A 25,551-nucleotide genomic window follows, 5' to 3' on the forward strand; every position below is an offset into this window, starting at 1 on the left:
GATCCCCTCGAGCATGATGGTCTGCTGATGAACCAGTGGCTCTCTCGCTGAACCATATTTTCTTCGCATGATGAGCACCTCAAATCTGCAGTGCGGGCGTAAAGCCCTTGCTGCTCGCGAAGCTTCGCGTCGTACCTGGCTTCGTGGCCGCATTCCCTACGTCGTGACCACATACCTTAAATTCGTGCCCCTTGCCCTTCCCTCGTGGTCCCATCAGTGGTCCTCTAACCCTCCTTCGCACATAGCCTTCATTCGCGGGCCCTATACCAGTCGGCCGAGAGGGCTTCTCTCAACAAACCTACGCCCTCTCTCAACAAACATACGCCCTGAAGGAAGCACCCTGCACGGGAATGTGCGCGAGGTTCGGGCGAGGAGATAGCGCAACGAGGACCCGCGGAGAAGGTCGTTCTCAACCAGGGCCCTGCGGAGGCGGTCATGCGCTTCGAGTTCATTCATTCAGCGGGAGATGCTGATTCACTCAGCGGAATATATTGTCAAGAACTGGGGCACGCGATTGCCAACCGCCTATAGCTCGGGGTCGATATAAACAGACGCGGGCCGTTGAACGAGTGGCGAATGTGCAGAGTGCTTGGCTATGACCACTGTCGAGAGGGTAAGGCCATAGCGGACAGGGTATGACCGGAGCGGGGAGGATGTAGCGCAGCCGGAGGCGGAAGTAACATGCTGTGATACTGCAAGTAGGTTGTCAGTCTTAGCCGAAGCACGTACCAAGAGGCGATCGACAGATCTCGAGTTCGAGATGGAGGTTTCCGGTGGACCGGGAAATCCCTTCCGTCTGCTGTGTCTCGAGATTGAAGCATGTGCGAAGGGCCTAACTTTTGCCTGTCGTTTGAATCGCTTCCATAAGCTGTTTGATTCACTACCAAGTGCAAGATCCAATGGAAGGTATTCAGTGTTCCCCACCGTCATAGTGCACCGCAAGGGTAGCCACAATCGAGTCCCATTCAGTGGTGAGGTCGCCCCATTGTCCATTCGCATAGCCCATCAGCTTCCCATCGCACTCTTCGGCGTAGAACTCAGATAAGGCATGAGAATAGTCATAGAGCCAAGATCTTCGCGCAAACAATGTACCTGGTCTACTCCGTGTCGAGCACGAAGGCGCTCGAGGTGGATGGCGTTTCGGCATTGATGTCAGCGTAGGCTGCGTGAAGGAAGCAAAGTCGAGCCGCTGTCCGTTATCAGCCCGTTGTACGGTGGATCCAATCGTGTGCGTGATGCGGCTTCGCGGCTGGCGAACGGGACTGAACAGTCGCAGGGGCGACGCAGTATCCCGGCAGCCGAGGCGAGAGCGAAGACTGGAGAAAGTTCACCGTCGGCCATTTTCAAGTCGTATAAGGTCGTGCGCAGGCGCAGGTACAGGGCGCGAAGGCTCTTGTGGGTGGCAAGGGAGACATAGAACGGGGTTACCACTTGCAGCCTGAATTGCGAAGCTCGGCCTCCAGATGATTCTTGTGCCAGAGTTACACGCACTACCGCATGTTTTGTCGAGCCATGCGTTTGTATTGTGTGAGAGATATCCTTTGATGGTCCAAACGAGCCCGTCACGCCCGCGAGCCGCTCGTTGATGCGAGCATCAAGAAATCTGTCGAGCATCAGCGTCTATTTGCACAGGCCGAATGATCAGCGCCGGGATATTTCTTGCATGCTCGAGGGTTGCAACTACATGTGATGATCTGCGTCGCAGGCCGGCTAAAGCTCACCCTGGACGCATCGGGCGGCCATGGTGGCGGGAGGAAACGAACCGGAAGCGTGACATAACGGAGTACAATAGCGTGATGGGTGCCGAATCGGGAAAGGATTCATGGACATCTGACTCCGTTCCGTTCCCCCGCGTGTGACGCCCGCCTTCTCGCCTCCAAACCACCTGATGGCCGCATCTCAGTTAAAAAGATTCATGGGAATTAGCCGGCTCGGATACTTCCCTTCCTCCCCCCATCATCATCGCGCCCAACGATGGCGATCCCTCTGTCGAAGACGGCATCCCCAGGGTCCCAGAGCCAGTCAACGCACAAGGCCGACCTCAGCGTCGACACCGTGTCCCTCGTCCCCTCGGTAGACCCAGCGATGGAGAAGGTCGTATGGCGGAAGCTCGACCTCTATGTGCTTCCCATGGTTGCCTTGTTCTACTTGCTATCCTTCTTGGTATGTCGCTACTTCTATCCCGAAGACGTCGGCTAACGTACCATGCTTAGGATCGCACGAACGTCTCGAATGCGCGGGTCGCTGGTATGCAAGTCGACCTCAAGATGACCAATCACGACTACTCCATGGCGCTTACGGTCACCTACATCCCCTACATCATCGCTGAGCTCCCTTCGAATCTGCTCTTGAAGGCATGCCACCTTAGCCTACCTGTCAGTGGCGCCGCTCATCACGCGTCCGTTAGGCTGTCGGTCCCAATCTCCTGCTTCCCGCTATGCTCACGCTCTGGGGCGTGGTTACGACATGTCAAGGCGGGTGTTAAAAAGGCCCGGAGAAAGCCCTCCACTTACGCATCAACACAGGCGTTGTAACGACTTACGGCGGTCTGCTTACTTGTCGGTTCTTCCTTGGATTGTTAGAAGGTAACGTGTAGCCCTTCTCCGACATCGGAGAGAAGACTTAATACACCTCTAGGCGGTGTCTTCCCGGGACTCGTCCTCTACCTGTCGTACTTCTACCCTCGCCAGAAGTTGAACTTGAGGTGCGCTTTTAATTCAACAAGCTCTACTCCCGCTAATCTGAGTTCAGGATATCGGGATTCTTCTCGTCTGCATCAGTCGCAGGTGCCTTCGGCGGCATTTTAGCGTACGGCATCGTCCACATGGAGGGCGTTGGCGGGAAGCCCGGGTATGTGCGTCCAGGCTTCCACCCCGGAACACCACTGATGATCTTCCAGCTGGTCATGGATCTTCATTCTCGAAGGCCTCTTCACGGTCCTCGTCGGGATCGCGGGCTTCTTCGTGCTGCCTCGGACGCCTCAACACGCACGCTTCCTCTCCGCGAAGGAGAAGGAGTACGTCACAGAGCAGCTGAAGGCCGCGGGTGCTACGGCACGCGACGAGAACGTGGACGGGTTCAGCTGGAATGAAGTGGGCAAGGCGTTCGGCCTGCCCCAGGTATGGTTCACTGCACTCGTGTACTTCTTCGACGGTGCGTGTTTGAGCGCTGCTTCACATACTCGCAGATACTGACGTCGCTACAAGGTGTTACTTTGTACGGTTTGGCCTATTTCGCACCTTCTATCGTGCAGGGCCTCGGATATGCAGGCGCGGATGCGCAATTGATGACCGTGCCGCCGTTCGCAGCAGCCTTCGTCTGTACGTATCTGCAGTGCCAGGCTATAATCACCCACTCACATCTATCACAGTCTCCCTGGCCTGCGCCTTCGTATCCGACCACTACCGCTGCCGCGGGTACATCACCATCATCTCGTCTGTGCTCTGTGTGATTGGATTCTCGATGTTCCTCTGTACGTCCATTTTCCCTCTTATCCCAACCCCACCTAACCCCACTCAGCCTCCCCGCACCAAAGCATCCAATACGGCTCCCTCTTCCTCTCCATCTCCGGCACCTACACCGTCGCGCCCACCGTCTCCGCCTGGGGCGCGAACAACGTCTTCCCCCACACGCGCCGCGCCACCGCCATCGCCATCGGCTTCATCATGTCCAACAGCGGCGGCATCCTCGCGACCTGGCTCCTCGGCTCCCTCTCCGCCGCGCCGCGCTACCACTCCGCGACGGTGACGATGCTGATCATGAGCGTGCTCATGATCGTGTTTACGGCGCTCAACCTGGGCTACCTGTGGTCGCAGAACAAGAAGAAGGCGCAGGTTCGGGCGACGTCGACGCAGGTAGAGGAGCGGCCGGGCCTGGGCGACCGCTCGGCGTGGTTCGTCTACAGCCTGTGAAGTGCTCTTGTGGCTCGCGGTGCTTGTTGCTCTTGCTGTTTGACTTCGGCCTGCGAAAACCTCTGTGATGGTCGATGTATATATCTCGGATGGATTGGGAAGGCGCCTTCTTCGAAGGTGCATGTAAATAGCTTGCCTGCGTTGCGTAAAGCATCGCGCTACATAGACCGGGTTGTCATAGGTCTCACTGTTGTTGTTGTCCTGGCTAATTTATCGTTCACGCTCGTTACCCCTCGCAAATACTGCAATGATTATACCAAGTCGTCAAAGACGAAGAACGAACGATGCGGCTTCTTTCTCCCAAGGTTGTCTGCGATCCGTGATCCTGCCTGTCCTACTGAACTCTTGTACAAATCGAAGCCGGACTCCCAGCACTCCCAATAGTTGAACTTTCGGGACCGAGGTGCCACGAGGCGCCCGGACCACGTGATCACCTTGTTTTGATGTGACTGCATGCGTTATCCGTGACTGCACGCTTCTTCATCTTGTCTCTTACCACCACACGACTTCGCATCCTTCTCCCTCTTCCCCTGGTCTCTATGTCCGGAACTCGATCATCTTCTCGCGTCAAGGCGCTGCATGATCAGAAGGCCGCCCATCAAGACATGCACCCGACGGTCGCCACTCGTGGTGCTCAAGCCTCCGCTGGTCGACTGAGTAGTCGATCGCTGCGACTGCGACCAAGCCGAAGCCGGAAAGGAAAGCGAAAACATTTATAGCCAAGTTAGCGAACAGTCCTGCGAACAAGACATTCAAAGCACCCACGTTGAAGGCCAGACCTGCGAACAAACGGCGCAAAGTGGCGAAAGCCAATGGGATCACCGACAACGACGCGAGAGATGAAGGTCATGTTAAAGGCAAATTCCTCGCACACGCAAGGAAACTGCAACAGATCACCGGCATGCCGCTCGACATCCTCTTCGAGATCTTCAAATTGGTCAATCCGGTTGACCTCCTCCACCTCGCCCAACGAAAGGCATGGGAAAGGCTGCTGGAGCCAAGGAAAAGAAACAGACCAAGATACCCTCGATTGCCTCTTCCTCGCGATCACCTACTTCAAGTGCGCGAAATGCACGGAGCCCATGTCCTACCCCCGCGCCCTGCTGCATACCTGCCTCTTCGCCTCCGAGCAGGAGATCGAAGAAGACAACACAACGATCTCGCTCGCGACCATGCTTGCGTCCTGCGACTCTGCTGTCACGCCGTTCTATTATCCGGATTCTGCAGGCAGCAAGGTGCATTTCGATGAAGAGGCGAGCTAGCACGCGGGGATCCTCATCAAAGCTTGCGGGCTCGACCCTAAGAAGGCAACCTTCGCGGACATGGAATCTCTGAACGTGCACGTCGAATGCGTCCCTTGTAAGGCAAAGCACCGTCTGGGAATGGGGCGCGCGCAGCAGTATGTAGTATACATTCTGTCAACCCTCAGAGCGCGTCTGACGCGGCCCATCTCAGCTCCTACATCTTCCCAAGGGCCACGACGCTACGGGTAGCGAGCCCATAACCGCGCAATGGAGCGTGATTACCGACCGCGACGATTGAAAGCAAATTTGCGCTGCTCAGATCGCTGCCTTCTCATGGATAGATTCGGATGGCGTTAGAACGCTGGGCTGACGCGTCCCTGGGTGCAAAATTAAGCTCATCGTGCACGACTGTCAGTAGCATAGGATGGATTGGCGCTGGGTTGCTGCGTGAGTCGTGTACTCTTGAGGCTGACTGTGATGACAGTGTTGATTATGAGGTTTGTAGTCATCAGAATCTGTCGTGCGCCTCGAACCTGTCGATGGTTTGCAGTACCCTTCTGTGGTTCGAGATTGCACATACGCAGAACAAAGTTCGCTAGAGACTGTGCTCATGAGGAAAGAAGGAAAGTACTGACTTGTTGTATACCCTATCGAATCGCAAGTCGCGGAGCGGAATCTACACTCAATTGATTGTAGACTGTTCAACAAGACTCGTGCCAGAGCACAGCTCATATCGATACAACACCTCAGTAGGATGAGCCTTGCCTACATGAGAACGAAACTTACTAGACTGGATAACACGAACGCTTGGTTTTCATGCACAGGCAACGAGGTCACAATGACCCCTCCCTTCCTTCCTCAGCACTTCGAATCCTCGGACAACATCAACAGATATGCAAGTCAGTATGGATAGTGTACAATTCGTGTAGGTCTATGTCGTTCGCAGGCGCGTACTGGTCGACGCTCGTAACCACTGCTCGCAGATGCGCGCCTAGAGCATCCCCGTCCAAGTGCCAATGAGATCCACGACGCAGACGGCATTGATGGGTATGTACTGCTTCGTGATCATCTTGATCACCTCCTGTGCAACCAATCCGCCGAGGAAAGCCGCCGTGTTCGGAAGGTCAGACGTTGGTGAACGTGCGCTACATGGGAGGGTCAGCTCAACGAAGAAGAAAGAGGGAACAGTGACACGCACACTTCGCCCACAGCCGCCTCAAATGCTTCTGGTAGCGTGGTACCCAGCGGAAGCAGCGCCTTCGTCTCCTCGGTAAGCGCCTCCACCGTGATCTGCGCCTCAGGCGTCTTCGCTAGCAAGTTGGACAGCGCAGACAATGCGAGGTGCGTTCCAACCTCCTTCCCATCGGTCTCCGTGATCGCCTTCGCCAGCGCAGTGCCATTCTTGTCCACATCTGTCCACTTCTCGCCGCGCAGTAACTTGATCCCGTGCGCGTTTTTCACGAACGAGTCGACGATCTCATCCGGCACGGGGTGCGCGAGGAGCTTCTTGAACGCCTCCTTCTCCTCCTGCGCGCGCGCCTTGTACAGCTTCTGAAGCTCAATGTAGCTCCCCGTGCTCGCCTTCATGTCCGGCAGCGCGGCGGATAGTGGCAGGACGTGCGGCGGCTGCGCGACGAACTTCTTAAGCGCGTCAAGGAGGATGAAGAAGGGTGGGGAGGAGGCGGACACGGAGGAGAGTTCGGGCGCGTCGAACAGTGCAGACACCTCGCTGGGCACGCCAGTCTCGGACCAGCAGCGATATGCCTGCGCCTCCGCCTCGTCGAAATTCTCCTCGTCAAACTTCTTCTTCATGGCCTGGACGGTGGCCTTGAACTCCTTCTTTTCCGCGTACGTTTGTGGCGGCTTGCCATCGTGCTGGACTAGAGGTGAGTGCGGTGTAGAAAGTGAAGGGACCCGCGCCACACACCAAGTTCTTCCAATCCTCCATCGCGCGAACGAGGATGACGACGAAAGGGACGTGCGCGTGATCGGTAGAGTCCATTTTCTCGAAGTCGAGGGACTCGGCATATTCGAGCAGCGCGGGGAAGGGTTTTGAGATGCGCAACGACGGCATCGTCTCCGAGTGGCTCTCAATCACTTAAGCGCCCATTAGCTAACATCGACCTCTCGTACTCTGCCACACACACCTGCGTGATTGTGATACTGCAAGAAGAATTCCGCCACAAATCCCGCGGACCGCACGACCGCCAGCGTCGGCGAGCTGTCCGCCTCCCACAGCAGGTCCGCTAGGCGCGTGAGCAGCCTGCCCGGCAGATTGTGCGCGATCACGATGCTGAAGGACGTGAGGTAGCCCGGGTCCTTGTCCAGAAGCTCTTCTAGCGACTTTGTGTTCGCCTTCCCGTCCACACTGTCGTTGAGCTCGCGCAGGAGGCGCACCTCTTCCTCCGCGCGCAGCTTGCCGATGCTGTCCTGCGCCTCGAGGAAGAAGTTGTTTCCCGCGTCTTCGGGGGAGACCCGCGCGTCATCGAGGATGGTGAAGTGGCCTATGCCGGGGAGGACGAGGTTTTTAAGGATGGAGGTGCTGGTTGCGGTGCCGGAAATGACCAATATGCGCGACTCTTCGAGCGCGGCTTGCCCGGTGGCGGCCCACAATCTGGTTCAAGAGGTCAGTGAGGTGATTTGGGTGAGATTGAACTGCGACGCACCGCAGCTGGCGATCGTAGCGCCTAGTCTTGCTGTCAGGCTGACCACTGAATCATGTAAGCGCCCTCGTTCTCGCAGGCATTCACAGTTGACGCACTCCACAATCACTGCAGTGGTAGCCTGGGGAATCTCCTGAGATTCTTGCTGCTGCATCGCGCTGAGGTTAGATGAGTGTTGGAAACAAGGTATACGGCGCGTGAACGCGTCGCTGCATCCATCAGTGATCGCGACGAACAAAGATGCCCATATTTGGAAATCCATTGTTCTTGGATGGACGCCTACCTCAACAGTCCTCTTTGAAGTATGAGAGGGGACAGCCGTATAACAAGAGCCTACGTTCACAAGCAAATCTGATCACTAATCGAAAATGTGATGCATGCTTGATACGGTGGCACTGGCGCCCACACCCAAAGAGAGAAAACACGGAAACCCATATTACATCCGGTATAGCAAGACCATTACACATATACTATGGTATATCCCGCGACGCGCGAGCGAACAAGACAAATCAAGAGACTTCTCAGCCTCACATAACTACACACCTCACATCCTCGGGCGTTAGGCCCAACTCCTCCAACTGCTCCTCCGCCGCCTCCTTCTCATTCGCCCGTAACTTCTTCCGAGCCTCCACCGGAAACCAATCCTCAATGAAGTTGATGAGGGCCCAATCCACATTCGCTATGTGGCGCACGTTCGTCAGCCAGCCTTGTCCACTTTTGGGCAAAGTTATATGAATGGACACTCACATCGGTCCGCCTGCAGCACCACGTTCGCGCGGCACATCGGGCACTGCCCCTTCCCGCGCTTCTGCATCTTGACGAGGCACCGGACGCAGAAGAGGTGTCCGCACGCCAACCTAATCAGCGCGTTAGTTTGTGGGTACATCATTTGTGGGCACATCACGAAAGGGCCTTCCGCAGAAGGGCAAAGCACGTTCATGAGAAGGCGACCGCCCGGCACGTACCGAATGGGCTTGAATGCGACGTCGGTGCAGATGAGGCACGAGTAGTCCTCCAGGTGTGGGATGATGGGCAGCAGCGTCTCCGTCATCGACTGAACAAGGAGGTGCGCGAGCGAGTTCGCGGACGGGCTGCTCTGCAGGAGGTCGATGATCACCGCCTGGTTCTGGCGCATCAGCGCGCCGTGACCGCCGTCGGCGTCTGCTGGCGCAGAAGCCAGTATGAGCCCGAATTTCTGCGACGCCAGGTCACGATTGTCGAGCGGCAGCGCCGTCCGTTTGGCGTGCTTCTTGAGGATTTTGCGCAGGGCCTCGGCGTTAGCATACTGCAGCTGAAAGGCGAGTAGATCAGATGACAGTTGCGCTATAATAGAGTTCAAGTAGCACATACCTTCTTCACGTTGAGGATAACGGCATTCAGCTCGAGGAAGCGTTGGAGGGCCTCGCGCGACTGCGTCAATTTGAGCTTCGAGGGGTCGGCAAGGCCTTGCTTGGCGATCTACAACATGTTTACACGATGGTCGTACATCTATCGGGAGGAAGCTTACTTGGTCCGCGAACAGCTTCAGCCGTTCTTCGGCCTTCTGGATGTCCCTTTCGCCACGATTGCGCTCGCCTTGGGACTCGAAGATCTCAGCTGAACAGAGATCAGTATGTGCTGTGTCGGTAAATATGCAGAGTTCTGACCTTCAACGTATAGCTGGAAGATAGATCGCCAAGTATATAGATCTGACTAAACACGACGATTAGTGGCAACTCGTAAAGCGGAGAGGTTGTGCGCACAGCGTTCTTGGCAGCCGAGACGTGAAGTACGCCGGGATGCTCAGCAGAAGAATGTGGGGTGAACTTAGGATTCGTGCTGGCGGCCAAGGAGGTAAGCTCGCATATCGACATGCCATTCGAAACCTCGACTCACCTGCTGACGGGCCGGGCAGTATCACTGATACTGCGAGCCAGATCTCGTAGGGAGTGCGCGAAGTCGGCCTTCAGAGACTCCAAGTGCGTGGAGAGGGATTGAAGGGCAGTGAATAGCAGCGCGAAGAAAGCTTCGTCCGATGGTAGGGGTATGATGATCTCCTCGTCCTCCACTGAATCGGGGGACACATGATCGGCAGTACTGATCTCTTCCACGGCGCTAGATGTGCTTGCATCCGTGCTCGATCGCCGCATGTCATGAAGCACGTTCATGGACGGACCCGCGCCCGAGTCCGCTTCTTCCGCGTCCTCGATGGTGGGCTCATCGTCTGTGTGTATGTTGCCGCTGACGCTGCTACGGAGCCGGTACAGCGTGGGTGCCAGATGAGGGAGCGACGCGCCGACGCGGAGGCGCAACCTGGGCTCGATCTTGCCGGAGGTGTGATTGAATTCGTAGACGACGCGCGGGACGCATGGGTCCCCCTCGCCTTCTGGGATGGGGCTGGGCTCGGCGCGCTGCTTCCCCTTGTCGTTTTCGGAGCTATCGTGATCGTCGAGCAACTCGTGCAGGACCTGCGGACTGAGGCCGAGCGCTGTTAGCTCGCGCACGACTTGATTGATGAGCTTCTTGAGCTACATGCGGAGACTTTTATGAGCGCTAATTTGTATATAGGTGGACTCAGCCACGCACCTGCCTGTACTGGATCGCATTGTCCCTCAGCTCTGGGGGAAGGTCCAGAAGAAGCTGGGCGTATGTCTTGCCGAAATGCATGCGTGATCACTCTACGTCGAGGGCGCGTAAGACAGAGGAATACAGACACAGCGGTCGCTCAGTCTCTAGATGCATAAGATGCTGAGGTGCGAATGCAGGTAGCTCGGACTCTGGGTAGATGACTGTTGAATGAAACATGCGCTCACCTCTCTCGTCGCCTGAAGGAGAATGTGGCGTAATCGCCTTATTTGGCAAAATGCGCTTTTGATGCTGTCCACGTGCTTCAACAAATACTTCGACGACTTTCGCTCGCCTCCTGGCGGCCTACGCGGTTGCGCAGTGTCGCGCTCTTCGGACTTGCTGCACGACGCGAGGTCATTTGCAGGCCTACTCTGGACCAGAGTAGATCAGCTTCATCACTTGTATCGAATACAGCAATCCAGTCCGCCGTCTATGCATTCCGATTCTTCAAACTCAGCGACACTCCTTCGACTTCGCTGAATGCTCGAGTCGGATCGGGACATACGCGCGGAAGCCAATTCGAGGGTGTGATAGGGCAACTAAGGCCACCCTATATGCCTGAAGCGGGCCTGAAGTGTGGTCCAGCCGACCGATACTGGATCGCGAGAACCGCCGAATGGACCTATTCGCCTCCTCACCTCCCCGTGTTCGGCACGCATACCGTAGGTATCGATTGTATCAATCATACGATGTGGTCAATCGCTGGACAGCTTAGCTGTAAGAACGGATAGGCGTTGGTCGCCGGCCTGTATACAGACTACTGGAAAGAGATAGTAGTAGAGAAAGAGCACCTCCTGGATATATGTGTGAGTTCGCCTTGTACTTTCGAAACTTCCTTCTGGGTCATGCTGACCTACATGCGCAGTAAGAACCCTAAAGAACCGCGGAAGAATGCCCTCCTGCAGGATCGGTGCAGGATCGCGGCTGGAGGACGATCATCGACCGGCATGCGCCTGTGTCCCAGTATGGTCTAGCGCTGTGACTGATTGGACCCACATCCCCGTCACAACCAGCTTTTCTGCATAAAAGCTGGCGCTCTGAGGCGCTCTGGCTGCTCTCAACCGCATCCCCAGGTCCCCCCGAGCCCCTTCGAATATTTGGCGCCCAAATCCCGACCGAAATCGAGCCCTTCCGCGCGTTTTTGCACGATCTGCCCTCACCTCCGTCATAGTCACGCCTGCTTCTCTCGGCGATCTGATCACGGTAAGCCGCCGTGCTTCGCCGGTCGGTCCGCCGCTGACCAGCCCCCTCCCTCGGCATTTTTCTGGCGGTGTTGTATTATTGCGTTTGACCCTGTCATCACTACATGCGACGACTGGCGCCCACGATGCGATTGCATTTTTCGTCCTCCAGATGTCTGGAGGACCCATCCCGTTTAACAGCCTCGACTTTACGAGGCGCCAGTCGAGCGATTTTTTGCTGCTCCCTGTATCCTACCATAGTCCTACCGAAGAGCACGACAACGTGCCCTACGCTGGAGGAGGCGGACAGCAAGACAGCCAATCGCCTGGCAATTCTCCTCCCCAGCCGCCGCCGCCTTCTTTTACCTACCCTTTTCCCGACGACGGCGCCAATGCCCCGCTCTATGGGCAGCAGTTTGGCTTCCCTCCGCAGCCAGCGCAGCCGGTACGTAGGCCGTTACTCGCATACGATAGCACGCCTGATTCCTACCTACTCGCAGCATCCTTACGCGGGCGCGGTGCCTCTACAGCAGCCCTATTACCCTCCCGTCCCACAGGCGCCGGACCCGTTGTTCTCTCTCCATGCCCAGCACCCCTTGCAAAATTATCCTCCGCGTGAGTCTCGGTGTGCCACATATCGAGGCGGCTCTAATGCTTGCTTGGTCCAGAGAATTACGGCCCTCGCTCGTATGAACAGTCGATCCATGCGCAGACAGCTTCGCCCCCGCTCGAACAGCTCTACTCGAGCAACATGTATCTCCATCCGCCTCCTCCCGCCAGCGACTCGTCCAGCTCTCCCGAGGCCTCGGAGGAGCCGCCGGAGGTCAACGCTATCCTGATAGCGCGCGACGAGCAGAATGAAGCCTATATTCGTAACAAGCTGAGAGTCCCCGACAGCGTCCCCGTCAACCTCGATCTCGTCCGGCAGCGCGGGCGTGAACGCCCCGAGGCCTCCCTCTAGGACTGATCACCGTCCGTGGCACGGCGACGGTGAGCACGGTCACGGTGTACCGCGGTCACGGCCGTGAGCTCAACGGACCGGGTGGCACGTCCCACAACCCTCGCACGGCACGGCTTGATCACGGAGACGGTCATCACGGTCGTCGACGGTAACACGAACATTGGCATGCTACTAGGGTAGTACGATATAACAAGAATGTGTTTGTAAGAAGTATCTAAACAACATACTTTCCATCAGCAATCTCAAGAGCCCGACGCTCGAGCCTGAGCTTGTGCTTGACCAGCATAAGGACACGAATTGTCGAAGGGGCTAGGCTTGCTCGACGCAGAGATATCGTATCTCTTCCCCCCGAAAAGACCCGCTCGACTGCAACAGCAGATCCTAACCCCACTGTGAGCTATGTGTACAAATAGTTACAGCGCGTGAAGCGTACCTGGGATGCATAGAATGTTGCAAGCCAGACGGTACAGCCTAGGAAAGCGAGATCGGTGCGCGTGCCACCACTGGATAGGATCGCACGCGTCGAAATCCTCGGGAGGCATCTTGTAATACTCGTCAAGCTCGTCGATGACGGCGGGTGGCGGGCGACGATAACGTTCGCCTATCTTGAGCTTTCGTGGCGAGCTATTGTTTGGATTATGTGCGGAGGATGTCGATGTTGAGGGGGTCGTGCTGTTGGGAGGCGGTGCGGTTGTCGAGGTCGAGGCTGTGGTCTTCTTCGCGTACTTGTCCTCATAATGCTCACGAAGCTTCGACTTGGCATCCTCTAGATACTCCATGAGGTCGGGGTCGTCTTGATAGTCGAGCTTGAGCCCCTCGTAGGATATGCGAGGGTCGAGCACTGTAAAGTGGTTAGTGTGGGCATGATGAGCCGGTAGAGCAACGTACAGCCTGCCCATGTATAGAGATACGACTCATCAACCTTCGTGTAGTATTCAGCGAGCTTAGCATGGGCCTCGACAAGCCCGTTCCGCAATCGTGATGGTGCCGCATTCGGCAGTTGTCGGAGTGCATCCTTGAGATGCAGCTGCAGCGTACGGAAAGTGCAGTGTACGCTGGAAAGCATGGGACGCGACGTCGTCGACATGTCGGTGGTGGCCTCCCGGAATGCCTTCAACCATCCCGTGACCATCTCGATCGCCTTCCAGTCACTCTCGGTGAGCTGGAGGTGGGAGAGCTCATGGAAGCGGTGGACGTAGGAATTGATTGCAGCCTTATAATGGAGCGCGCGACCTGAAAAATGTCAGCTAATTGCGCAAGGCTGCCTCGGAGTAAGGGGCTTACGGAGCATCTGATGAGTGGAAGACCAGCGAGTCTTGACATCGAGGATGAGCATCAGAATGCGGACGTCTTCAGATGGCGAGCTTGCGCGAACAAATCGGACTTCCGCGGGCCAGGCTTGACGGCGTTGTGGGCTGGAGCGGATGGCGCGAACGATTGCACGCAGCTAGAGGGTAATGTTCAGTCAAAGGTCAATAATAGTGATTTACAACGCACCTTGCCGACTGCTGTGGATACATCCTGCTCCGAGACTTGCTCATCATTGCCTTCCTCCTCCTCCTCGCTATCACCATCATCCTCGACTGCTTGAGCAGCGCCTCCAGGTGTCTTCTTGTTGCGGGAGGTGTTGGGCTTCGGGTCAAGGGGACTGGTGACGGAATCTTGGTAATTGACAGTCCGGCTCGATGCCTTGTCCGCCTCTGAGCGAGTTATGGCACCGATCGCTTCCAGTAGCTGCAAGATAATGAGCCTACGCAGTTTGTACGATGAGGCAGTACCGGCCTTGATGGCAGAAAGGTGGATGGTATGCGGCATGCACCGGAGGCGCGCCTGCGTGGCGGAGAAGCGTATGCCGTCGAGCATGCACAGCCTCTCAATCTCCTCGACCAGTGTATCATTGTTTGTCGCATTGTCCATGACGAAGGCGGAGATCTAGAAGGGATAAACATGGATACATAAAGAGGAGAAGACGACGCACCCTGCCTTTCAGTCCATATGTACCCAATGTTTCCCACACGGCATGCGCCATATTCTCCCCCGTGTGAGCACCAATCAGTTCATGGAAGTCAATGAGGAGCTCCTCTGTGCATGGTGAGCACCTTGTTAGACTGAATCGAGGCGAAGCGCACCTTGATGACCATCGTTTGTGACATAGTGGGCGATGATCGCGAGGAATGCGTACCCGTTGCTTGATGTCCATGCATCGAGGGAGATAGCAACCTGGCTCTCCAGAGCCTGGCGTCTGTATAAGCGGAGAAAAGATGTTGCAGTGAGCAACGTACCTCGAACATGTTCCGTATCTCGTCCTCCATTTTCGAGCCCATGTCCATTGCGCGTCGTTTGATTGTGAAGCGTCCCGGCATCGTGTATCCTGGCGGTGGCGTGTGGTTTTGCGCATAGGACATGAGGGCAATGAACTCGGGCTTCTCCACCTCGTCGAAGGGCTGATCGCAGGCCACGATCCACCGCGTCAACAACTCTTCGAACTCCTTCTCGTTCCATGGCTCCTTCGGGGGTGTAAGTATGGACATTCCCCATAACCAGCCCTTGCGACGCACCTGTCGCGCTGCCTGCTGCCGCTCAAACGCCTTCTTGATGCTCTGCTGGCGTTGATCGAGCTTCGCGCCATACTGGGCTGCGATCTCGTCCGTCATTGGTAACTTGCCCGACGCGAGGTCCCGTTCCTCTTCAGATATGCCTTCGTGCGGAGAGCGTTGCTTGATGTGCTCGTAGAGAAGGTAAAGGTTCGGCTCGCTCTTGAGTTGTGCAACGAGACCTGGGACCTGATGAGCTACGTTGACACGATGCAATAGAGGGGATGTACCGTTATTGTTGCCCTTCATCGCTTTTGTGATAGTGTGGACCTTGCGCTTGCCATGACAGAAGCGCCAGTGGGTTGAGCCTTCGCTTCCCCGCTGTCCGTGAGCATTGTACTCGACCTGTTCGAAGAATAGGTAGATGGGGTGGCGGCGCTAAGGAAGATGTCAGCAAATGCGACCAGGAAGGTGGTAGGAAGAAGAGAAAACTTACTCCGCGTGTACCGCCACTCCCGGTGGCGCCTTTCACCGCACTACCGCCACCGACCGGAGCAGGAGCGGGAGCGGGGACAGATGTGTTCGCTTTCGTCTTGCTTCGGCGCCTCTTCTTCTTGGTCCTCGCACCAGCATTGACCGCAGCCTTCCGCTTGCTTTTACTATCGGAAATCTTGGTCGGGAGGATCTCGGCGAGCTGAGAAAACAGTCAGTTCATGAACAAGCGATGGGGCGTGAAGCATGATTACCTCTTCATTATCAAGTATCTCGACATCACCGTCAGAATCCTCGGACTCAGTAATGTAATCAGCCTCCTCGTCAACAAAGTCCTCGTCTTCTTCGAGCTCAGATTCGACATCATCGCAGTGGATGGGGGCTGCCTTGCGCTGTCGCTTCTTCGGACGGGCATCTGAGCGACTAATGACTCCATCGGGTGACGCCGCGAGACTTTCGCCATCCTCGTCCTCATCCCGTTCCCTCCTACGACGTTGCGCTATAGGGCAAGCCTCAATGAAGTTTGGAGCTGACTTTCGGACCATAACTACGCACCTGGCTTGTCACGATCCTCCGATGGCTTGCCTGTACTCCCGATGTCGACGTCTGCGCTTGTCGAAGGAGAGCCTGTCGTGCTATCAGCACTTGAATGCAGAGGAGAGCTGTAAGAACTCACCAGGATCTCCGCCGATGCATAGGAAGCGAAGCTCAAGGTGCGCTCCAGCCCCTACTCCGATCTCAGCCATGGTCTCCCAAGAGCACAGGGGCAGGCGACGCCCGGGCTTGATGAGCACGGCCCGGCGGTAGGCCCAGCAGTCATCGGGAACGTGATGTCTCGCGATGAGCTGTTGTTTGAGCTGCCCGACAGTTGTCGTCGAGTCCACGACTGAAGGAGACGTGAGTAAACATGGTGGAACCGGGTGACTGATCACACACCGAAGGATGCTGTCCCGCCCTGTGTCCCACGCAAAAGGATTGAATAGGAATCCACCCGAATGAGCCTTCGAAGACGTCGTAGAGACATAAATGACCAGTGTGATCGATGCCGTCGAGGAGGACAAACGGCTGATGATATCCGGTGGTATGCAAAGAAATTGGGGAAAAGAAAAAGGATGGCAGAGAAAATGGCGACAAGGAGCTCAATGTAGAGTAGTACTATAGCAAAGGAAAGCTGAATGGTATTGATATGGGGGCCAAAAATGCGTTTTCCGAAAAGAGCGAGGGGCAAGGCCAGTCCTGCAAGTGGGACAAGGACGAGCAAGAGAGAGGATATAAACCACGCTCCCGAACGGCCGGCGATAGACGATTTGTGGGTGGGCGACATCATGCCGCGCGTGTATTCGGTAACTGAATGCATTCAGTTCATTGTCAGCGGCGAACATGCGCGAGTACTTCTGGATCTCACGAGAAGCGTTGGGATTCTTGATATCTGCCGCATACGCCGGGAGCGGCGGCAGGGGTGGCTGCACGACGCACTCCATGCCGAAAGAGTGTAGACACGGAGCCTTGAAGGAGAGATGGCGCGGACGAGAACGGAAGGATTATTTGCTCTCCCATTTGCTCAGGGATTGAGGCTCTTGACATACAGATGACAACGAATGAACACATTATTTTCAAAGGGCAAGGATCTGCACGTGCCCAAGTTCAACCGTGGGACGTGTCACGGCCGTGACGGCCGTGGGTCCGCGGTCTCTGACGGCAAATTCCGTGACCGTCCCCGTGCCGTCGACCTGTGGTCGACCTTCAGACTCAAGCGCTAGCGGCACGGACGACGTGGCCGTGCCACGGTGCCGTTGTGCCGTGACTACGGCCACGGTGCTCAGCCCTACCTCCCTCCCTATCCTCGCGATGCTCGCTATACAGGGCTGCTCGCGCAGCCCGAAGGAGCTTACGCTGAACGAGATAGCACAGGCGATCGAGCAGCATTTTGCTTGGTACGGCGACGGGAAAACGAACTGGAAGGTGCGTGTACAATTTCTGTAGCTCTGCCTGCATTCCTCACAAAATTGCAGGCCTCCATCCGCCACGCCCTCTCCCTGCACAAGATCTTCAGGCGCCGTTCGCGCCGCGATATCGAGGGCGGCGGACGCGGCGGATATTGGCACCTAGACTTCAGCGATGGCGAAGGTACGAAGCGCAGCCGCAAGCGCACCTCGCGTGCCCAGCGCTTTGCCAGGGACGACGATGATTTTGACCAAAGCACTGAGGAAGAGCCCGGCAGTTCCGAGTCGGTCGACGACGACGACACCGCGTCCACTGGCAGCAGTGGTAGGCACGCACCTTACCCTGCCGCCTCCTCTTCCTCCACCTCCTCCACCCGCGGCGGCCTCCCCGCCGCCCGCGGTCGCCGCCCCGATCGTCTCGGAGCCTCGCCGCTTCCTGCTGGCGCAGGGTCCCCAGGCACGAGCACCGCCAGCCCGCCCGAGATATTCATCCCCTACGCGCCCCGCCAGCCGCCTTTTGAGGCGGCGGGGCCGTCGCGGCTCCCCGCTGGTGGCATTTCGCGCGGAGGGCGCGCCAGCCCCGCTGGGCAGTACGGCCGTGGTGGCCTGCCGGGAGGCGCAGGCGAGCGTGATGCTCGCTTTGCGCCGGCCGGCTCCAGCACCGCGCGGGGCGCCCACATTCGGCCCCACGGGCCTGCCCACCGTGGTGGCCGCCCTGCGGGCGAGCCCGCGCAGGACCGGAAGGGCAAGGGGCGTGGCTAAATGGTTGCGATGCCGAGCCCTTTATTTGCTACCAGCTCGTGCGAGAGAACGGCCATTGCACCCTTGTTGCATTCTGAATTTTTGCTGTCCGATTCAGGACATCCGGCAGCGACTCTCGTTGACTTCCGTGTTCTTCATAGGTTGTTGTACCTTTTGACCGTGTCCACCGTGCTCCTTGCTTTCAACTCGGCTTTGTATAGCTCTTGTCATAAATACTCCGTAGCCCGGTGCTACTCGCTAAAAATCACTTTCTGTAGTCTTCACTATCCTTGTTGTTTGCAGTATCTAGTGTCGATATGCTCTTGTTTGTGCACTGCACTCGCTAAATATATTTTGTTTTCCCTGATCGTCATGTTATGGCGCTGTGCCACCTGCCTGATATCGTCTTCTTCCTCATCGTGTTTTCGTTACTATGCACTCATCGTTCCTTACGTTGGACGTACTTGCGCACAAGACAAGTATTGATGTCAGGTACGACCTCCCAGCTTCTCCCAATTTCTGAGGTCGGACAACGATAGCGCACAGGAGACATGGCAATGGCTGTTAGGCTTTCATGGGAATTTCAGCCATTGCTTCTCACGAAGGCACTTCTTCAAAAGGCGTTTACGCTCTCGATCAGCGTCTCTTTACAAAAGGAAGCTTCGTTCTTACTACGTCGCTTGTCCTTCTGTCCCGCAACTCCTGTATCGATGCCATGTCCTTCGTGCCTTCCACCTGCCCGTCGAGCGATACATGGTGGATCTGAAGGTAGTCTCTGTCCTTCTCAAAGTACCTTAGGTGGTCTTGATACCTTGACTGCCTTCCTCGCCAAGTTCTGCAAACAACAGTGATCGTGTAGGTGCGCATGGGTCCACAATGTTCAACAAGACGCGTAGCACGTGACTATTGATCGCGTCGCGGACTGTCGTAATTTCCGCTTCTGGACGACGCGTCGCTTGTCTCCAGCCCCCATTGTCCCTTGCAGCCACGATTGAAGCTACAGATGTCAGCTGCGAAACCCACGAAAGAGGAGGAAGATGCCTTCATGGCTGGCTTGATATCTGATCTAGACGAGTCCTTCTGGAGCGCGCAACCTTCACCGGACGCATCCCCAGTGAAGAGGAGGTCACCAGCAAAGCGCCGACGCGTCGAATCACCCGAGAAGGCTAGAGCTCTTCTTCTTAGCCCCCTTGCTAGCAGGGCCCCCATTACGCCGACTCGGAAGCGCCATGCGACTGCCACTGACTTTGATATGGGCGATTTCCTGGCCGGATGTGACGACTGGGATCTGGACAACGTGTCGGATATGCTTTCCCCCAAGAAAGTCAAAGCAGAAGGGCCAATTGTGGAGGTATGAGCCTGTGATGTACTGTAATTAGGGTAGCTGACATCGTCCAGCCTGCGTCGCGATTCCTGCGGGATCCATGTACACGATGTGTGGTAGAGTCCATAACGGATGACTTTGACTGTAAGGTACGCAATGCAGTCATCAGCCATGACTTTCTGCTTATTTCTCCCAGAGCTTAGTGGTCCGCGTCGATGGTACCGATGAACTACGCTCCGTACTACTGCGCGACCACTGGCGCTTCATGGACATTCGCTCAGGTAACCCACATCCAAGGCTACCTATCCCTCTCTAACGTATTTTAGGCGACATTTTGAACATCCTCGGTCAATTTGAGCTTCTTCCCGCCTCTTCCTCTCGCCTCACCTCCCAAATCATCATCACCTCTACACGCAACCTCCTCATCCACCACCCTGACATCCTCATGACCGCTACCGCAATCGCCAACGCGCCGCAGTGCCGCCGCAAGCCCCTTCTCTCGTCGCTCGTGCGCTCTTCATCAGACGTGACCCCCGCGCTGGTGTGGGGAAACATGCTGCACGAGGTCATGCAGTCATGTTTCCGAGCGTCACGGTGGGATGACAAGTGGTTCGAGGAGCGAATCGACGAGGTCGTGCACAATGGCCTGGGCGAGCTTGTCAAAATCGACGCGACAATCGAAACGGCCAAGGGCGAGCTGCACAAGCGCGCCGCAGGTCTGCGTGCCTTCTCCCAGCGTTACATCGCTGACATGCCCAAGGTAAAGCACCTTCGCTCGCCCTGCACAGTGTCTGATACTTCGACAGGACGAAGCAGAGCTCACCGATACGCGTGACAAGCAAGAGAAGAAGCTGCTCGCCATCGCCCGCATCTTCGACATCGAAGAGGATATTTGGTCGCCCACGTACGGCCTGAAGGGCAAGCTCGACGCTACCATAGACGCCGTCATCTCCGAACGCAAGACCTCCACCGATAAGGCCAACCTCAAACGCGGACCCAAGCCCTTCGAGATCAAGACCGGGCGCACGACCGCCGTCCTGGAGCATCGCGCGCAGACGATGCTGTACTGTCTCCTGGCGGCGGAGCGGTACGGTGTCGAGGTTCCCTCGGGCTTGCTGTACTATACGCAGCATGACGAGGTCGTCAACGTGCCCTCCAATCATCATGAGATTCGTGGGCTATTGTCGGCGCGGAACGAGATGGCGGCTTATATGATGCGACGTATGCGTGTTCCGAAGCGTCAGACGGCATGCGAGGAGGAGGCACCTGTCGAGGAGGCCTTCCTTCCGCCCACCATTGACGATGAGCGTGTTTGCAAGCGGTGCTATGCGCTGGATACTTGCATGTTGTACCGCAAGGTGAGCTTCATTCCTTTGTCCTTGGCTTCATCTGGTCTGATACGCTCTCAACCAGGCTGTAGAAAACGTCACCGACACCACATCACCGATCGCTGACACCTACGAGCTGAAGACCGGTCATCTCACCGCTACGCAAACTGAGTTCTTCAAGAAGTGGGAAGCACTCATTGCGCTGGAGGAGCAAGATCTCGTGCGCTTCCGAAAGGAGCTATGGACCATGGGCGCCGCAGAGCGCGAGAAGGCGGGTCGCTGCTTCAGCAACATGGTACTCGACGAGTCCTTCGTCGCCTCTGACGGGCCCTCCGTCTTCTCCAAGCACGACACCGCCGCCGCCAACAGGATTCACAGCTTCACCTACCGCTTCTCCCGCCTCGCAGACTCGTCCACCGGCTCCCTCCTGAACGGCCACATGTCCGTCGGCGACGCCATCACCGTCTCCATCGAGCCGCACCTCCTCGCCCTCGCGCGCGGCTTCATTCTCCACCTCACGCCGCACGAAGTCATCCTCGGCGTCGACCACGAGCTCGACTGCAGCATGCTGCGCACGCGGTTGACCCTCCTGAACGACTCCAACACCCTCATCGACCCCATCGTCTTCCGCATCGACCGCGACGAGCTATTTAGCGGCATGGGCCGCGTGCGCGATAATCTCGCGCAGCTGTTCTACGCCGAGGGCGATACTGCGCGCCTCCGCCTCGTCGTCGACCTGCAGCCGCCGCGCTTCATCGAGGGTTTCCACCTGCCGCCTGAGGTCGCGTCCTACTGCGTCAACCTCAACGCGAACCAGCAAGAGGCGCTGCAGCGCGTGCTGGCTGCGGAGGACTACGCCTTGTTGCTCGGCATGCCGGGCACGGGGAAGACGACCGTTATCGCAGCGCTCATTCGCGTGCTGGTCAGCATGGGGAAGAGCGTCCTGCTGACGTCGTACACGCATTCCGCGGTGGACACGATCCTGCGGAAACTGAAGGACGACTGTGACTTTGGGATCTTGCGGCTGGGCAATTTGGACAAGGTGGGCTCTCATTGCTGACGTGGTTGGATAATAGCTGACGGGTTCGAAGGTACACCCCGACGTCCGGGAGTTCACCTTGTCTGCGAAGCGTGCCCCGACGACGATAGAGCAGCTCGAATTTCAGCTGATGAATCCGCCGGTCGTGGCGACGACTTGCTTGTCCATCGACCAGTGAGCGATACTTCTGCGTATGATCGTGGTGTACGCTGACAGTTCTTTTCCAGTCCTGTGTTCAGTCGAAGGAAATTCGACTACTGTATTGTCGATGAGGCTTCTCAGATCACATTGCCTACTTGCCTCGGGCCCCTACGCTCTGCCGATAAGTTTGTTCTAGTCGGCGACCACTTCCAGTTGCCTCCCTTAGTGCGCTTTCCAGGCTCACATCGTCATGCACATAGCTAACCACTCACAGGTTCGTAGTGCACCTGCGCGCAAAGGCGGTCTGGAGATCTCCCTCTTCAGACGCCTATCGGACGCACACCCGGAAGCCGTCGTCGACCTCACATATCAGTACCGCATGAACAGCGACATCATGACGTTGTCTAACACCCTCATCTACTCGAACCGTCTACACTGTGGCAACGAGGAAGTCGCAAATCGATCCCTGGTTCTGCCGGATACCTCGTTCGTCGACGGCCTGCATGATAACGAGCAGAGCGCGCAGCAATGTTGGCTAAGAGCACTGGTTGCGGAAAGGTTCGTCTACAATGGAGTCCGCTATAATCTTGTCGGCTGATTTCCACTGCAGCTGTAAAGCCGTCTTCGTTGACACGGATGGCATTCCTGCGCACGATTCGCGCGTCGGCGACCTCGTGCAGAACGAGACAGAGGCGTCACTGGTCTATCAGCTCACTCAGACGCTCCTGCGCTCAGGCGTTCGCGAAGAACAGATCGGCATTCTCTCGCTCTATCGGCAGCAGATCAAGCTCCTCAGCCACCACCTGCAAGGGCACGATGGCATCGAGATTCTGACAGCCGACCGAAGCCAAGGTCGTGACAAGGACTGTATCATCATCTCGATGGTCCGCTCGAACGACGCCGAGCAGGTGCGCTGTTCTCCCTGTCTCTGTTTGATGATGCATGGCTCATCCTCACCTTCAGGTTGGCGACCTCGTCAAGGACTGGCGGCGCATGAACGTCTCCTTCACGCGCGCTCGAGCAAAGTTGGTCATCTTCGGCTCGCGCAAAACATTGCAAACGACACCCCTCCTCAAGGAGTTCTTCACCTTGATGGAAAGCAATGGATGGATTCTGCCGCTCGCGCCTGGCGCGGATACGGAGCATGCGCTGCTGCTGTTCAACGCAGTGGGCAAGTCGTCCGGAAAGCGGACGGCCGAAGATGCTACACCGCAGGAGCCAGACACTCCGACGAAGGAGAACGTCGCGGGCTCTCGCCCGATCAAGAAGATCAGGTTGCGAGCGGAGGAGGGTCTCTTGAAGGGCCGGCCTATCCTCCACGACCTCGTCAATGGCACATAGTATGGTATACTGCATCTGTCTGGATACAAGGCATGGACATCAGGATACGGACTCGGATTGTACACTACATCTCAATTCTTGTACGGCACATTCGGCCTCGAATATGCAAAGTTCCACAACCTCTCGATCTCCTCGTCGGTGCCCTCGTAACCTTGGACGACGTCGCCCCGCTCGCCCACGCTGCTGTAGCCCAGCGGGCTGCGGTAGACGCCGTACATCATGTACTCGCCGCACTGGTCCTCGGAGGTGGAGATGAGCCAGATGAGAGGCGTAAGGAGGTACCCAATGAGGCTGATAACCCAGGATTTTGATCGAGTGAAGAGTGGTGTGAACACCGCGCCCGGGTGTGAATGCGAGAATGCCACTTTGGGATGTCTTTTAGCGAAGCCCTGAAGTGATTGTCAATCCCAATCCACGAGTTCTGTTCATATCGTCGATGCTGACCTGCAACATCAAGTCCTGCATTGTGGGCATCTCCGATGGGAGTCGCCGAACCGCGTTCTTCGTGAAGTCCAGATCGTCCCAATCGACGGGGCCCCCCTTGCCCGCCCGCGCGACCGACATGACCTTTGCCTCCTCTCCAGCCTCCGCCGCCCTATCCAGTGCGGGACCCAGGTTCTCTATCCACCGGAAGCGCCCGAAGAACATCGGCGCGAAGAGCTTGCTGACGCCCTCCTCCGTTTTCTCGGCCGTGACCGTTGTGAACTCGCCGACTGTCAGGACGAGGTAGTTGATCTTGTCGACGTCGCGCTTGGCGAGCTGCTCGCATGCGGCATCGATATTGCGCATAAGGCTCGCCTCGCAGGGGATGAACTCGGAAAGCTGGTTGGCGGGGGCGGGGAAGGAGGCGATGAGCGCGTCCGCTGCGGCCTTGTTGCGCCCGATGATGATGAGGCGCGCGTTGCCCTTGTGGTGGCGGGCGAAGGCGCGGGCCATACCCCGGCCAATGCCAGAGGTGCCGCCGACGAAGACGCCAACAGGGATTTTCGCGGAGGAAGAGACGGAGTTGTTGTACTGCTGTACGGCCGAGAGCGAAGGCATGATTGCTTGTAGGTCGAAAGGGGTTTAGCTGTGAGACTTGAAAAGCACCGGGGTGGTATATATACAGGTAATTCTGTCTTCGGCACAGGTGACGTGTAGTGTTTCTCTCGGTTGGAACTAACCGAGGATGCGTGCGCGTTTGTCGCGCGTCGCGGGTGTTCAAGCCATAAACAGCCAGCTTGCGTGGGTCGCATAGGGTCCGTCCAGGGCATGCCAACCGTCGGCGAGGTCGTGTGAGCAACATCAAGCATCGCGAGAGATTCTACATCGAGCGGAGATAGGTGCCATCGGTAGTCGTACCGACGCATTTGAAGCGTGGATGCTGAGCTGCAGAGTTCGGCACAACAGAGTTTTGTTGACGAAAGAGATATCCAGCAAAAGAGAGGGAGAATTTTCGCTCCATGCTTGCTTCGAGTTCGTCAGTCGTGGGTCCGGGTCAAGGAAAGTGTGTGATCGCATTTCCTCCTCGGGCAAACAAACGATATCCAAGTTAGCCATAAAAGGTGATCCAGATCATTAATCATTTCCCGGGCGAGTCGGTTCTATCATCTAGCTCGCGATGAACGTCGTCCGAATGTCGCGCTCGACAAGGGGCAGGTCCTGCGACGCCGGCGTCTGCTGCGAGTGGCTGATGTAGCGTTTGGGCATGGTGGTGGAGGAGATGAAGAACGTTCGGGAAGAGAAGCAGAACGACCGCTCGGAGTGTTCAAGGTGAATTCAATCAACTTGATCCTATACAGTAGAACGGGGGCAGTGTGCAGCCGGCTAGTGGTGCCCAAAGGACTGGCGACGCATGAATGTCTCATTCACGCGCGCTCGAGCGAAGCTGGTCATCTTCGGCTCAGAATCGGCTCGCGCAAGACGTTGCAGACGACACCCCTCCTCAAGGAGTTCTTTACCTTGATGGAAGGCAAGGGATGGATTCTGCCGCTCGCGCCTGGCGCGGATACGGAGCATGCGCTACTCTTCAACGCAGCGGGCAAATCACCCGGAAAGCGAACAGCAGAGGATGCTACACCGCAGGAGCCGGACACTCCGACGAAGGAGAACATCGCCGGCT

General features: G+C 56.8%; 13 protein-coding genes across 13 annotated transcripts; 5 read left to right on the forward strand and 8 right to left on the reverse strand.

Moving 5' to 3' along the window:
• Positions 1 to 1,117: 1,117 nt before the first annotated feature.
• SCHCODRAFT_02716655 (uncharacterized protein) lies at positions 1,118 to 1,614 on the reverse strand (the record flags this gene model as incomplete). Its single annotated transcript, XM_050347062.1, has 1 exon — positions 1,118 to 1,614. One exon carries the CDS (start codon positions 1,612 to 1,614, stop codon positions 1,153 to 1,155), a length of 462 nt encoding a protein of 153 aa, XP_050197699.1. The 3' UTR covers positions 1,118 to 1,152.
• A 325-nt stretch (positions 1,615 to 1,939) lies between these two features.
• On the forward strand, positions 1,940 to 4,189 carry SCHCODRAFT_02642018 (MFS general substrate transporter). Its single transcript, XM_050346256.1, has 10 exons — positions 1,940 to 2,163; positions 2,214 to 2,354; positions 2,408 to 2,474; positions 2,526 to 2,585; positions 2,638 to 2,704; positions 2,752 to 2,850; positions 2,900 to 3,153; positions 3,207 to 3,320; positions 3,371 to 3,472; positions 3,520 to 4,189. The coding sequence occupies exons 1-10, from the start codon at positions 1,975 to 1,977 to the stop codon at positions 3,909 to 3,911; spliced, it is 1,485 nt and encodes a 494-aa protein (XP_050197700.1). The 5' UTR covers positions 1,940 to 1,974; the 3' UTR covers positions 3,912 to 4,189.
• A 261-nt stretch (positions 4,190 to 4,450) lies between these two features.
• Positions 4,451 to 5,652, forward strand: SCHCODRAFT_02693279 (uncharacterized protein; the record flags this gene model as incomplete). The annotated part of the gene is made up of 4 exons (XM_003026061.3): positions 4,451 to 4,568; positions 4,631 to 4,848; positions 4,973 to 5,310; positions 5,367 to 5,652. 3 exons carry the CDS (start codon positions 4,451 to 4,453, stop codon positions 5,171 to 5,173), a joined length of 537 nt encoding a protein of 178 aa, XP_003026107.1. The 3' UTR covers positions 5,174 to 5,310; positions 5,367 to 5,652.
• A 375-nt stretch (positions 5,653 to 6,027) lies between these two features.
• SCHCODRAFT_02555606 (uncharacterized protein) lies at positions 6,028 to 8,004 on the reverse strand. The gene is made up of 6 exons (XM_003025989.2): positions 7,917 to 8,004; positions 7,822 to 7,866; positions 7,303 to 7,769; positions 7,083 to 7,252; positions 6,354 to 7,030; positions 6,028 to 6,300 (listed from the first exon to the last, which is right to left on the reverse strand). The coding sequence occupies exons 1-6, from the start codon at positions 7,970 to 7,972 to the stop codon at positions 6,147 to 6,149; spliced, it is 1,569 nt and encodes a 522-aa protein (XP_003026035.2). The 5' UTR covers positions 7,973 to 8,004; the 3' UTR covers positions 6,028 to 6,146.
• A 195-nt stretch (positions 8,005 to 8,199) lies between these two features.
• SCHCODRAFT_02642027 (uncharacterized protein) lies at positions 8,200 to 10,600 on the reverse strand. The gene is made up of 9 exons (XM_050346257.1): positions 10,384 to 10,600; positions 9,694 to 10,325; positions 9,561 to 9,636; positions 9,465 to 9,510; positions 9,326 to 9,414; positions 9,169 to 9,276; positions 8,784 to 9,109; positions 8,566 to 8,675; positions 8,200 to 8,497 (listed from the first exon to the last, which is right to left on the reverse strand). The coding sequence occupies exons 1-9, from the start codon at positions 10,462 to 10,464 to the stop codon at positions 8,346 to 8,348; spliced, it is 1,620 nt and encodes a 539-aa protein (XP_050197701.1). The 5' UTR covers positions 10,465 to 10,600; the 3' UTR covers positions 8,200 to 8,345.
• Positions 10,601 to 11,716: 1,116 nt separating this feature from the next.
• Positions 11,717 to 12,791, forward strand: SCHCODRAFT_02555613 (uncharacterized protein). The gene is made up of 3 exons (XM_003026060.3): positions 11,717 to 12,051; positions 12,107 to 12,221; positions 12,275 to 12,791. The coding sequence occupies exons 1-3, from the start codon at positions 11,779 to 11,781 to the stop codon at positions 12,565 to 12,567; spliced, it is 681 nt and encodes a 226-aa protein (XP_003026106.1). The 5' UTR covers positions 11,717 to 11,778; the 3' UTR covers positions 12,568 to 12,791.
• A 542-nt stretch (positions 12,792 to 13,333) lies between these two features.
• SCHCODRAFT_02517756 (uncharacterized protein) lies at positions 13,334 to 13,792 on the reverse strand (the record flags this gene model as incomplete). The annotated part of the gene is made up of 1 exon (XM_050343381.1): positions 13,334 to 13,792. A coding segment is annotated over one exon (459 nt), but the record flags the coding sequence as incomplete, so codon positions are not given.
• Positions 13,793 to 14,208: 416 nt separating this feature from the next.
• SCHCODRAFT_02479852 (uncharacterized protein) lies at positions 14,209 to 14,602 on the reverse strand (the record flags this gene model as incomplete). Its single annotated transcript, XM_050342777.1, has 2 exons — positions 14,209 to 14,499; positions 14,546 to 14,602. Coding segments are annotated over 2 exons (348 nt in total), but the record flags the coding sequence as incomplete, so codon positions are not given.
• A 1,495-nt stretch (positions 14,603 to 16,097) lies between these two features.
• SCHCODRAFT_02101143 (uncharacterized protein) lies at positions 16,098 to 17,190 on the reverse strand. The gene is made up of 3 exons (XM_050341794.1): positions 16,999 to 17,190; positions 16,530 to 16,940; positions 16,098 to 16,479 (listed from the first exon to the last, which is right to left on the reverse strand). Exons 1-3 carry the CDS (start codon positions 17,072 to 17,074, stop codon positions 16,232 to 16,234), a joined length of 735 nt encoding a protein of 244 aa, XP_050197704.1. The 5' UTR covers positions 17,075 to 17,190; the 3' UTR covers positions 16,098 to 16,231.
• Positions 17,191 to 17,312: 122 nt separating this feature from the next.
• Positions 17,313 to 18,716, forward strand: SCHCODRAFT_02642040 (uncharacterized protein). The gene is made up of 2 exons (XM_003026059.3): positions 17,313 to 17,555; positions 17,606 to 18,716. Exons 1-2 carry the CDS (start codon positions 17,442 to 17,444, stop codon positions 18,296 to 18,298), a joined length of 807 nt encoding a protein of 268 aa, XP_003026105.1. The 5' UTR covers positions 17,313 to 17,441; the 3' UTR covers positions 18,299 to 18,716.
• A 564-nt stretch (positions 18,717 to 19,280) lies between these two features.
• Positions 19,281 to 23,450, forward strand: SCHCODRAFT_02518018 (Dna2-domain-containing protein; the record flags this gene model as incomplete). The annotated part of the gene is made up of 10 exons (XM_003026058.2): positions 19,281 to 19,628; positions 19,676 to 19,750; positions 19,798 to 19,882; positions 19,928 to 20,361; positions 20,408 to 20,959; positions 21,015 to 21,971; positions 22,021 to 22,142; positions 22,392 to 22,667; positions 22,720 to 23,017; positions 23,073 to 23,450. 10 exons carry the CDS (start codon positions 19,281 to 19,283, stop codon positions 23,448 to 23,450), a joined length of 3,525 nt encoding a protein of 1,174 aa, XP_003026104.1.
• On the reverse strand, positions 23,344 to 24,625 carry SCHCODRAFT_02693285 (uncharacterized protein). Its single transcript, XM_050346850.1, has 2 exons — positions 23,895 to 24,625; positions 23,344 to 23,839 (listed from the first exon to the last, which is right to left on the reverse strand). The coding sequence occupies exons 1-2, from the start codon at positions 24,489 to 24,491 to the stop codon at positions 23,522 to 23,524; spliced, it is 915 nt and encodes a 304-aa protein (XP_050197705.1). The 5' UTR covers positions 24,492 to 24,625; the 3' UTR covers positions 23,344 to 23,521.
• A 307-nt stretch (positions 24,626 to 24,932) lies between these two features.
• Positions 24,933 to 25,439, reverse strand: SCHCODRAFT_01262355 (uncharacterized protein). The gene has a single exon (XM_050341342.1). The coding sequence runs from the start codon at positions 25,295 to 25,297 to the stop codon at positions 25,037 to 25,039; it is 261 nt and encodes an 86-aa protein (XP_050197706.1). The 5' UTR covers positions 25,298 to 25,439; the 3' UTR covers positions 24,933 to 25,036.
• Between the last annotated feature and the right edge of the window lie 112 nt (positions 25,440 to 25,551).

Source organism: Schizophyllum commune, assembly GCF_000143185.2.
Source record: "Schizophyllum commune H4-8 unplaced genomic scaffold SCHCOscaffold_13, whole genome shotgun sequence".
Taxonomy (NCBI): domain Eukaryota; kingdom Fungi; phylum Basidiomycota; class Agaricomycetes; order Agaricales; family Schizophyllaceae; genus Schizophyllum; species Schizophyllum commune.

Excerpts from the sequence above, each read along its gene's own strand:
- SCHCODRAFT_02642027 (XM_050346257.1), bottom strand. The coding sequence starts at position 10,464 with ATGCATTTCGGCAAGACATACGCCCAGCTTCTTCTGGACCTTCCCCCA. Across the intron at positions 9,511-9,560 it reads TCTCGGCTGCCAAGAACGCT|TCAGATCTATATACTTGGCG; the intron begins GTGCGCACAACC and ends CGTCGTGTTTAG. Across the intron at positions 9,415-9,464 it reads CTTCCAGCTATACGTTGAAG|CTGAGATCTTCGAGTCCCAA; the intron begins GTCAGAACTCTG and ends ATCTCTGTTCAG.
- SCHCODRAFT_02642040 (XM_003026059.3), top strand. The coding sequence starts at position 17,442 with ATGCTCGCTATACAGGGCTGCTCGCGCAGCCCGAAGGAGCTTACGCTG. Across the intron at positions 17,556-17,605 it reads ACGGGAAAACGAACTGGAAG|GCCTCCATCCGCCACGCCCT; the intron begins GTGCGTGTACAA and ends ACAAAATTGCAG.
- SCHCODRAFT_01262355 (XM_050341342.1), bottom strand. The coding sequence starts at position 25,297 with ATGAGACATTCATGCGTCGCCAGTCCTTTGGGCACCACTAGCCGGCTG.
- SCHCODRAFT_02555613 (XM_003026060.3), top strand. The coding sequence starts at position 11,779 with ATGTCTGGAGGACCCATCCCGTTTAACAGCCTCGACTTTACGAGGCGC. Across the intron at positions 12,052-12,106 it reads CTCCGCAGCCAGCGCAGCCG|CATCCTTACGCGGGCGCGGT; the intron begins GTACGTAGGCCG and ends ACCTACTCGCAG. Across the intron at positions 12,222-12,274 it reads CTTGCAAAATTATCCTCCGC|AGAATTACGGCCCTCGCTCG; the intron begins GTGAGTCTCGGT and ends TGCTTGGTCCAG.
- SCHCODRAFT_02642018 (XM_050346256.1), top strand. The coding sequence starts at position 1,975 with ATGGCGATCCCTCTGTCGAAGACGGCATCCCCAGGGTCCCAGAGCCAG. Across the intron at positions 2,705-2,751 it reads CGCCAGAAGTTGAACTTGAG|GATATCGGGATTCTTCTCGT; the intron begins GTGCGCTTTTAA and ends ATCTGAGTTCAG. Across the intron at positions 2,851-2,899 it reads GGCGTTGGCGGGAAGCCCGG|CTGGTCATGGATCTTCATTC; the intron begins GTATGTGCGTCC and ends ATGATCTTCCAG.
- SCHCODRAFT_02555606 (XM_003025989.2), bottom strand. The coding sequence starts at position 7,972 with ATGCAGCAGCAAGAATCTCAGGAGATTCCCCAGGCTACCACTGCAGTG. Across the intron at positions 7,867-7,916 it reads ACCACTGCAGTGATTGTGGA|TGGTCAGCCTGACAGCAAGA; the intron begins GTGCGTCAACTG and ends TACATGATTCAG. Across the intron at positions 7,031-7,082 it reads TGGAGGATTGGAAGAACTTG|CACGATGGCAAGCCGCCACA; the intron begins GTGTGTGGCGCG and ends CCTCTAGTCCAG.
- SCHCODRAFT_02693285 (XM_050346850.1), bottom strand. The coding sequence starts at position 24,491 with ATGCCTTCGCTCTCGGCCGTACAGCAGTACAACAACTCCGTCTCTTCC. Across the intron at positions 23,840-23,894 it reads TGCAGGACTTGATGTTGCAG|GGCTTCGCTAAAAGACATCC; the intron begins GTCAGCATCGAC and ends CAATCACTTCAG.
- SCHCODRAFT_02101143 (XM_050341794.1), bottom strand. The coding sequence starts at position 17,074 with ATGGAGTGCGTCGTGCAGCCACCCCTGCCGCCGCTCCCGGCGTATGCG. Across the intron at positions 16,941-16,998 it reads CAAGAATCCCAACGCTTCTC|TTACCGAATACACGCGCGGC; the intron begins GTGAGATCCAGA and ends GAATGCATTCAG. Across the intron at positions 16,480-16,529 it reads GGGCGGGACAGCATCCTTCG|TCGTGGACTCGACGACAACT; the intron begins GTGTGTGATCAG and ends CGTCTCCTTCAG.